The 10,009-nt window shown below is 30.4% G+C and overlaps 2 protein-coding genes across 2 annotated transcripts; both read left to right on the plus strand.

Moving 5' to 3' along the window:
* Window positions 1–1,049: 1,049 nt before the first annotated feature.
* LOC128173401 (macrophage mannose receptor 1-like) lies at window positions 1,050–4,054 on the plus strand. Its single transcript, XM_052839070.1, has 4 exons — window positions 1,050–1,395; window positions 1,475–1,548; window positions 2,914–3,001; window positions 3,272–4,054. The coding sequence occupies exons 1-4, from the start codon at window positions 1,050–1,052 to the stop codon at window positions 3,520–3,522; spliced, it is 759 nt and encodes a 252-aa protein (XP_052695030.1). The 3' UTR covers window positions 3,523–4,054.
* Window positions 4,055–6,552: 2,498 nt separating this feature from the next.
* On the plus strand, window positions 6,553–9,349 carry LOC128174038 (C-type lectin domain family 17, member A-like). The gene is made up of 3 exons (XM_052839683.1): window positions 6,553–6,651; window positions 7,112–7,199; window positions 7,714–9,349. The coding sequence occupies exons 1-3, from the start codon at window positions 6,553–6,555 to the stop codon at window positions 7,968–7,970; spliced, it is 444 nt and encodes a 147-aa protein (XP_052695643.1). The 3' UTR covers window positions 7,971–9,349.
* The last annotated feature ends 660 nt before the right edge of the window (window positions 9,350–10,009 follow it).

The following is a 10,009-nucleotide window of genomic DNA, read 5'->3' on the forward strand; positions in this document are numbered from 1 at the left end:
TTAATCCTGCAGATTTTACATTGATTATATAACCCTTATATTCATTAGCCTAAGTCTACTTGTAAAGTGATATATTTACTGCATTTCAATGGTGTATTGTAATGATTGTTAATAAAAGAGCCGATTAAGCCAAGTAAAAATGTTTATGACACGTTCTTTATATTATTTAATTGTTTGTTTAATATGACTATCTTTAAAAAAAACACCACATATACACCATTTCCAAACTGAGTATCATCATACGTTTCTAGTCACTTTACATACAAGTGTTTCTAATTAGAATCTTATAATTTTATTAATATTTTTTTGCTCTTTTAAGATACATGCATTTGTACATTGATTGCCCAACCGGTGGAAACAGTTGCTTATTCGTGTTTATTGTTTTTTATATTTTCTAGATAATATAACATATTAGTTAAAATGGAATGGATATCTACTTCTTTCCCTGAAATTTGAATTTTATATTCAAAATTAATAAATTTGAATTTAACGTCTTTGTGTGGTTTGTAACCAATATATATAACGTAACATTATCAATTTTATCCTTCCTGGACGGACGGAAACGTTTTGTAACGGTATTTTATCAAAACAATAAGACAATATAAAATTTTAAACATTGGTAGATCAATTCTGTGGTTTGTAACCAATGTATATAACGTAACATTATCAATTTTATCCTTCCTGGACACACGGAAACGTTTTGTAACGGTATTTATCAAAACAATGAGACAGTATAAAATTTTAAACATTGGTAGATCAATTTTTGTATCGTGATGTTTGAGCTTTTATTACTGATTTTAGAGTGTGAAGGCAAATCAATAATTAGTTTTGTGTAATTGAAGAACAACTGGAATAAAAATAAGAACATGTTTTATTAGTAATGGCAGAGCCAAAGCGTTTTGTTGAAATTAAATTATGTGTAGAATGAAGTGTAATAATATGTTTGGTTTTCCCATTTCAAACTAGAAGCATGTCAATCAATACGTCAATCAATACCACAATCGATTGATTCGACGCACAATTATAAAATGTTTAAATTATAACAAAATATGACTATTTTAGTTTGTACATTGAACTATAACACATATCAAACTATGCTTAAGATATCGCTTTGGTGTCTAATTGGTGTCTTCTTCTATGTCCATTGTCTACAAAGAGATACTTGGTATTCCAGACTGCACAAAGAAGCGACCAACTCTTCTCTAGGAGTGCTTTATGGAGAGGTTGCTAGTTTTGTTCATTGTGCTGGACTCTGTGCCTGGGACGACTATTGCATGGAGTTAATTTACAGCGAGATTAGTAGACAGTGTATTGGACTTCACTGTGTAAACAAGGAAAGCCATTCGTATCAGTACGTCGTCCCGTCATTTCCTCAAATGCTTTATTTTGGAAAAGGTAATTTTTTTTTAAATTGTATATAATCATTCAAATCATATGATATATAATTCATTAAGATTGGTGAATCTTTTATCAGAGTTCAACTGGGTAGAATATTCTGGTCACTATTACTTTTATGGAGCAGAAAACGTTACATGGACAGACGCCAAGGTACTAAAAACAAAAATCTTTTTGTTTTATTTCTTTTCTTTTTTTTAAACTTATATGTAATCAAACTCTATATATTTTCTTAATAAGATTTAAAATTTAACTCTGGTAACTACAACGCTTTGTTAAGTAGGGAATGATATCACAAATTCTGAATTTCACTTATTTCGGTGTTTTTTTTTATTTCATTCTAAGTTAACGATTTAAAACCTAATTTCACACATTAGATCAAAATTGTTTTATTACTGTCAATATTAATGTTTTAATTCGATAAAACTTAACTTTATTTTTCTTTATTGATACGTCAAATATGAATATTGAATCAACCAGAAAAAAGGATATATTTACTTGATACTTTTTTCAATTACATGGATTTTTTTCTGCCAAATGGAAAAAAATCAAATATAAATGAATTTTAAAAAACAATGTTTCATGCATTTTGTATTCTGCAAGAAATTGTGTTTTAAGATATCATGAATCAAATTTTTCTAATTGAGAGGAAAATAATTTACCAATAACTTTCTGCAGTTTTTATATTATCAATTGGTTCAATTCAATAGAATCACACTTCTATCCATGCATTTTAAAGCATAAAATAGCAAATTACAACCTGATTTGATTCTTGTCAGTAAATGCAAGGGCGTTTCGTTAAAAAGAGTGATTTTCTTTTTCAAGAGATTGACATTATCGGTCTTGACACGCGGCAATGCTTTTTTCAAATCTGAACCAGTTATCCAACAAATTTGTAAAATATACAGACGTAATAAGGAAATGCAATGTTAAAGTGACATGTATAAAAGCGTCGAATGCATTACTGGATTTTATGTCACAGAACATGACAAACGTCAATGATATGATGTATGTTGACTTTGATATAATTAATTCTAATAAAACACAGACATTGCCTCATTTTGATAACTCCAAGTTTAATAATACTACACATCGTACTTAAGGCTATATTTTTTTCAAATATGAATTAACTCTTATATCAGGAAAAACAACTCTTACTCTGAATTATAACCAATTAGGTGACAGTTATCACAAGATGAAACTCTGCCATTCAGTCAACTGAATGATAACTGAATGGTCTGGAAAGGTGACTGAATGGCATAGCTCTGCCATTCAGTTACCTTTCAGTCATATTTCAGTTGACTGAAAGGCAGATTTTCATCCTGTGTTTCTCATGAGATGAAATAACCTTAAAAAGATATATATATCTTTTTAAGGTTATTTCATCTTATTAGAAACATACTTTCATACATTGATTTTGTTTAGTTTGTACTTTGTTCCGCTAAACGATAACATTGTTCTATAAAATCGTTTTCTTTCTATTTCAACCAAATAAAACATGCTTTATTAAAAAAAGAGCTGGAATGCCAAAAGATGTGTGCACATTTTGCGGAGGTTGAAACTAAAGAGGAATCTGAATGGCTGGCGGCTACATTTCTCATGAGAGGTAAACTGTCCAAGAAATTCATTAAACTAAAATATCAGAAAGGGAAATTTTATGCTACAATCATTGAATGGACGTTTTAAATGTTCAAAAAACTAAGAAGTGTTCATTTTGATATTTTAGAAACGCTACTAGCTACATTGATGATTGAATAGTAATGTTTCATTCTGTTGCTTCTTTAACATCAATACCTTGACCTTAGTCTTATATTGGTTTTGGTTTCAAATTGAATAAATCTCACTTTACGATTGAAAAAGAAATGTTTAATTTCAGATAGTTGTACTAGCCTTTCCCGAACCTGTACTGCTTGGATAGGTGGTAATGACATTGACACTGAAGGTCAATTCGTCTGGGACAAATCAAACGCAACGATCGGCTTTTCTAACTGGTCCCCAGGTAATCCTAGCATTGATTTCCCCGACCAGGCTCCTACTCGTGACTGTGTTGACCTGTATCGAGATGGGAAATGGAATGACAGACGATGTACTTATTTAAACCCATTTATTTGTGAAAAATCATTGTAATGCTACAGTTACCGTAATTTCATGCATATCTTTTTACAATTTTACGCTATTATGGTAAGCAATTATAATGATATGCCATGAGATTTTTATAGAATGCTATGAGATTTGCATGTTTTGCTATGAACAATAAATAAAGGCCTAATGGTATGGAATGCTATAGTATGCTATGCTATGAGTTTTGTAAAAAATACCCTTTCGCATACAGAAGTGTTTCGAACTAAAATAATAAAAAAATAAAGTCTACCACACTGCAATGTTATCTTTTTTCAATTAGCTCAATTAAAACCGAGTTTAAACTATATGCTGTATGAATACTATAGCATACCATAAGGAATGAGAATTTGATGATATTCTATGAGATACCAATGCTATGAATTTTTAATGGTATGGTGTAAGATGTAAATGCGTCGCTATGCTAAGGTGTATGTTGTTAAAGAAATGCCTGACTGACTCTAGATTCTACGGTATTTTTATCCAAGAGTACTTGTCATTGTTTGATATGTGTTGATAACATGCCTATTGATTGATTGAATTTTTGGGAGGGGTGGATTGAAGTTTATTTGTTGTTTTTTTGGTGTGGTTTTTTTTTTTTTTTTTTTTGTTTGTTTGTTTTTTTCTTCTTTTTTTTTTTACATGTAAGTCATGTTTATTCTTCGATGCAGAGAGGTTAAAATTTGCATATTATCAGCTACTGGTAACTTAACTTTATACTTAAATATTTTAAACTGAGTCTGCTACTTTAATTTTTTTTAAACGAGAGAGAGATGAGAGAGAGACAGATATATATATACATAAAGAGAGAGATAGAGAGATTAAGAGATGATTGTTTTTATATTTTTATTTACATATCCGTTCCTCGATAATAACAAATGGACACCACTTGTAAAAAAAAAATATTTGATTTGAACAAATTTTAAAAAAGTTAAAAATTGAAAAGACTTATTTTAATTTTGACTGTTATAATGGTAACTCGAAATACATTTTTAAGCCTTTACCATTTGTTTAACAATAGCGAGAGATACTGAAAGAGTTGGTAATATTCTTATTGCAAGCAAAAAAAGAGGTCACTAGTTATACGTTTCTTGAACCATATAACTGATTATGTGACCCAACTAGAGCACTGATGACAGTTTGTAATTTTGTAGTAATATTTTCTTAGGTACCAAGCAGCAGGAAACGAAACAACTGACATGGTTACATACCCGGATACAGCCTATATGGTCTTAGTGCATGTTAAACATATCTAACAACGGTTCCTTCCTGATACCAAATCTTTTGGTACACCTTTTGTTCAAGCTTCGTGACTCATTGACCATGCTACTGTATCTATGATAGATACAGGCATAATTTGGAATGAGTTGTAATTCAGCTATGGTTAAAGTATATAGGTTTGAAAGAACGAAACTCTGCTGATGTCAAGTTGAACAAACAGTAAAAGCATGCGGTGCATTTTTGTTACAGATTATCATTTGAAGTAAGTGGTACCAAGATAGGACAGATTTTTGTCACTTTAATATACATGTGTTAATGAGAGTTTGTGTGTTCGGAAAGTTCAATGTACAAATTAAAAAAAATAACGACAGGAAAAATAAATCCGTGCTGAGATTCAATATTTCTTGAAACTGGGATTAATATTTAATAGGGATAATTTATAGCTTACAATGTAACTAAAACCGATATTTTAACTACTCCATTTTGTTCCGCCGCAGCATTTCGTAGCACTTGTTGAGAGCGCATGCGTAATATATATATTTTTCCTTTATATTTCTTAATACTTCGTACACAAAGACAACTGCCTCATTACTTTGTCGACATTTATAGAAACAACAGTTTTGGAATAATAACAACCAGGAGTGATTTTTTTAACAATGTTTGGTTTTTTCGTTAATATTCTCATGATACTATCAGTACCGATTGCCCAGATCCAGGCTCAGGTGAAGGACATTTTCTTCTCCCAAAACAACACAAATTTCTTGATAAATAATGATGTTGCATTGTTTGAACTTCAGCATGTAAGTGTTATACAATGTGCAGCCCTCTGTTTTCGCAAAACTTGTTGTAAGGAGTTCATGTTTAACACCGCGAGTCATCAGTGTATTGGCCTCCATTTCCCAGACTTTGACAGCAATGTTAATTTGATTACTTTTCCATTATATGAAGGATATGTAACATATCAAAAAGGTAAATTTCAGCAACATTATTTCAATAAATGTTTTTTAAAAAAACTTTTTTTTTTATGTAAAGTCAAAATTGATTTTGAGAATGTTTTCAGGTTGCTCACTACACATTAAAAAAGTTTCTAAAATTGGAAGAAAATTACTTGGTTGTAAAAGATAATATTATGGATTAAACGTATACAAGTCAAATATGCCAAACATATAATAATTTGCAATTTTGGATTAATCATCATTTGTTCAAATATTTAATTAAGTAAATATAAACAAAATTCCAAGGCGAATTCGAGCTCCTCTGTGGTTCACAAGTCCGACATTTCTATCAATGAACTCTGACAATATACAAGCAAATTGGCTAATACAAACAATTTAACAAAACATTTAAATTGCAATCGTGTTACGTAGTATCTTAAAAAGTAAAATTCTAGATGTAGTAAAGTACCTCAAGCAATTACAATTGCTCTTAAAATTGTGAAATATTAAACATGATATAGCAGTACTTTAAAGATCAAAGATCATTTGTCCATGGTTAGAAAATGCATGTAGATGTGTATCAATTTAGCTAATGATAATCTCGTCAAATTGAAAATGAATGAATAGATAAGGAAATTGTAGATAACTGCATTTATTGTAAAGAGGAAAAAAGCCGAAGTCATAAAACATGCGACGGTCGTTTAATGAATAGGCTTATAGGCATATCTAATACACAAAATGATACCCAGCTTTTTACTGCCAAAAGGGCATCAGCATTAAGTGTGAAAATATTGATATATATGCTAACCTATATGTTTCAAAACAATGATGATGTTTGTGTAAAACTACATGTATTATGCATTGTGACTTTTTAATGCATCACATGAACTTAACTTTTTTAGAATGTGAAAATAACTGGTTAGAGTTTGGTGGACATTGTTACATTCTACTTGAAAAGAAGTCGTCTTGGGCTGAAGCACGGGTAAAAAAAAATGTCATTTTTAAATTAGATTAATTTTTTTAATTATCGTGGCACATCTATATATGTCACGTGTTGTATGTTCCTGTCCAAGGGCAGTCAACAAATAACATGATAAAATGTCTGGAAATAAACAAAAATAAAATAATCCAAAATATGACTTAGAATTGTAAAACAAAAATACACACCAAGTTAAGTCCTTCTAATATTGTTTAAAGCAATATTAATGAGGTATTGAAATTCAATTTTTTTTTTACTTTTTTAATCATCAATTTTAACTCTCATATGAAAATTATGTTTAATTAAAAAGAAAGCAAAAACGTATGCATATATCATATTATGTGGGTAAATGTCTTTAATTTGTTGTTTCTATATCGTTTACGCCAATGCCGATTAATTGAATAAATACCATATTTTATTGATTAGAACAAACTCTTAAGTAAAAATGCCTCTTATTACACAGATGGAATGTCAAAAAATGTGTTCATACTTGGTGGAAATTGAGAGTACGATGGAAGCTGAATGGATCTCTAAAACATTTATTGATCAAGGTAAATCATTCGTATGCGAATGTGTGCAACGGATTTTCTTGTATATACTTACATAGCGTCAATCAGTTGTACATCATACTGTTTTGTCTTTCTTTCTCAAAGTAAAACTTTATATAATCCAAGATCAGAACGTTGTTTGATTTATTGACTATTACCTATGAACCGATTTTTTTCGGAAGGAGGGTTCTGTACGCCTTTGTTTTTAACCTCAATGGAGTTGTTAAAATAGACGGGATGGTATAGTACGAATGTTGCTTTAGTAGAAATATAACAAGAATTGCATTGCATTTCTTTAGAAGAAATATAACAAGAATTGCAATAATTGCTTTGCATTTCTTTAGAAGAAATATAACAAGAATTGCATAGCATTGACAAAAAAACCAATGAAAATTTCAACGGTTACATCAACTGGTATTTTTTAATGTCATAATAACGTACCTGTGCAGAAAACACATTATTTCACATGATATGCATTATTGAATCTGTGTGATCATTGATTCACCCTAATTTTCAGCAAACTGTGGACCAGACCGTTATGTGTGTACAGCGTGGACGGGTTTGAATGACTTACATATTGAAGGACAATATAGATGGGACCATTCGAACACACTTTTGAATTTCTCTAACTGGTTTCCCGGCCAACCCAGTTTAGTGTCCCCAAGCAATGCTTTAGATAGGGATTGTATCGATATGTTGAGTAATGGTTTTTGGAATGACCGACCATGTTCTTATCTTAATTCAGTCATATGTGAAAAATCCTTCAAAAACTGATTGATGAATGCATACTTTGTGATAAAAAATTCAAGTTCAATGGAAAGAAATGATCACTATTGAAAATTATTGTCTGTTGACTTCATTAAGGGATTAAAAATTGTTAGAACAAAATGACATTCTTATTAAAATAATCCGTATTTTTTTGTTCGAACTCTTAAAACTCTATTGATAACAATTCCGTTGGTATTACATGTTCATTGATATTGTATTCAAATGAATTTGCACCCACTATACTAAAATTATTTTGTAACGAGAAGGTGTGTGTACATCATATGGCATTCAGATCAGGTATAACAGATATATTTGATAGAGGGTATCTATAACTGTCAGGTGTGTTCTAAATTATCGCATTATTGCTGCGCATTGATTTATTCCATTATAATGTGATTTTTCTTTATGTCAATGGTCGTTAAAGTTAAAGGTTCTAAATTAGATTAGGATACGAATTTAATTGAACACAGGCTTGGTTTTGGCAATTATTTACTGAGATATTTTCTTTCATCTCAGTTGTCATAAATAATTCATTTTCACCAAACATGATTTATTTCGAAAAGCAAGAAACATTATGAGTTACGTAATAAAAATTACGATACTCAAAATTTAATGGTTCCATGTGTATTTAGTTATCATTATTTTGTTTGCAGCATTGCCGAACAAGTTTGAAGATTGACTTTTTCAGGCTTGTCCAGTAGATTGTTTAATAGTTTAAGCGGAACGGTTTGGTTAGTGACGACTTTTTACTGAGGGTGCATTGTTTATTACTTAATTATTGTATAGATTTAATCCTCGACATTTTAGAATCTTTGCTAGTTGATTGACTGAACAAAATAGCATTTTTTTTGTAAATTCTATATGTTTTACTTCAAGGACCTCCTAGTATGTATGTAACGGTGTGGTGTTTGCACGTAAATATAATCTAGATTTTTATTGATTCTATGATCAATAAGTGATAAACTCTGCCGTGTCATATATTTGTAGGACTTTGTACTAAGACATTCGTAACGGGAAATTATAGTTACTTGTCGCGCATGATGAAGCGATACCACGCAAATGGTGTAAAAAAAGAGTTTATATAATTAGACTATGATTTTTAATAGCTTGTCAACGTTAACTTATTAGTTCCACTACAGCGCGATACTAAATCACCTCGGCCACGGATTTCGTTCATTGGTTTCTTGCACATTGTAGATTAATTAGTGTTTTTCGTTTATTGCCTAGTTGGGAAGGATTGACTTTTCTTACAATATAGAACACAGGCAAAAGAAAAACAGATGAAAGTATTGAATGATTAAAAATTAAAAGAAAGGAAAATACACCTAATGATCAAAGGGTTAATGTCTTGTTGTAACATTCTTTGAATTAAACATTTCTTAACTGCTTCGGTAATTCAATAGTTTATGTTTTGATAATATTTGAGACCAAAATTAGATAAGTATAAATTTTACAAGCACGGTTAAACATTCGGAAATTCTTTTAAAAACGTTTTCCATTGCACAGGTTCTTTGCTTATGAATGTGTTTTGTATATTATTATTAGAATAAAGAGTTTTTGATAATTTTGGATTTTTTGTGCGTTTTTTTATGTAAGTAAAACATCAATGCTTTATTTTGGGCAAAGTTTAATAGTTTAATTTTGATATGGCTCCTACTTGAAAAAAAAGGTACAAGTCAGGGTTACTGGAGTATCGACTTGCTTTGAGATATCTGCAGAACTGTAGTTATACCAGAGTTCCGTGTTGGCGGACTGTATAGCTACAGTTCTATCCATCCAAAATATGCATACTTATTGAGCACAACATGTTGCGCATGGTTTTGTACTTATAAACCAAATTTAGGAATATTTTGTGTCAAAATGTTAATGCTACCAATGCCTGAGACATTTTTTTTATTTTTTTGAGTCATTACTTTCCTTGCAATTGTATATCTTTAAGACCAAAAATCTGAAATGGTTTGTATCGAATACAGGTAAAGAAGGCGACTCTTGAACCCGACGTGAATTTAACAATTTCTCTTTTTCCAAGGTTGGTAAGGGTGTTC

The sequence above is a fragment of the Crassostrea angulata genome, chromosome 2 (assembly GCF_025612915.1).
Source record: "Crassostrea angulata isolate pt1a10 chromosome 2, ASM2561291v2, whole genome shotgun sequence".
Taxonomy (NCBI): Eukaryota; Metazoa; Mollusca; class Bivalvia; order Ostreida; family Ostreidae; genus Magallana; species Magallana angulata.

What these genes read in the sequence shown, in the direction of transcription:
- LOC128173401 (XM_052839070.1), top strand. Translation starts at nt 1,050, where the DNA reads ATGACTATTTTAGTTTGTACATTGAACTATAACACATATCAAACTATG. An exon ending in AATGCTTTATTTTGGAAAAG is followed by an intron (nt 1,396 to 1,474) that starts GTAATTTTTTTT and finishes ATCTTTTATCAG; the next exon opens with AGTTCAACTGGGTAGAATAT. An exon ending in TTACATGGACAGACGCCAAG is followed by an intron (nt 1,549 to 2,913) that starts GTACTAAAAACA and finishes TTAAAAAAAGAG; the next exon opens with CTGGAATGCCAAAAGATGTG.
- LOC128174038 (XM_052839683.1), top strand. Translation starts at nt 6,553, where the DNA reads ATGAACTTAACTTTTTTAGAATGTGAAAATAACTGGTTAGAGTTTGGT. An exon ending in CGTCTTGGGCTGAAGCACGG is followed by an intron (nt 6,652 to 7,111) that starts GTAAAAAAAAAT and finishes CTTATTACACAG; the next exon opens with ATGGAATGTCAAAAAATGTG. An exon ending in TAAAACATTTATTGATCAAG is followed by an intron (nt 7,200 to 7,713) that starts GTAAATCATTCG and finishes CCTAATTTTCAG; the next exon opens with CAAACTGTGGACCAGACCGT.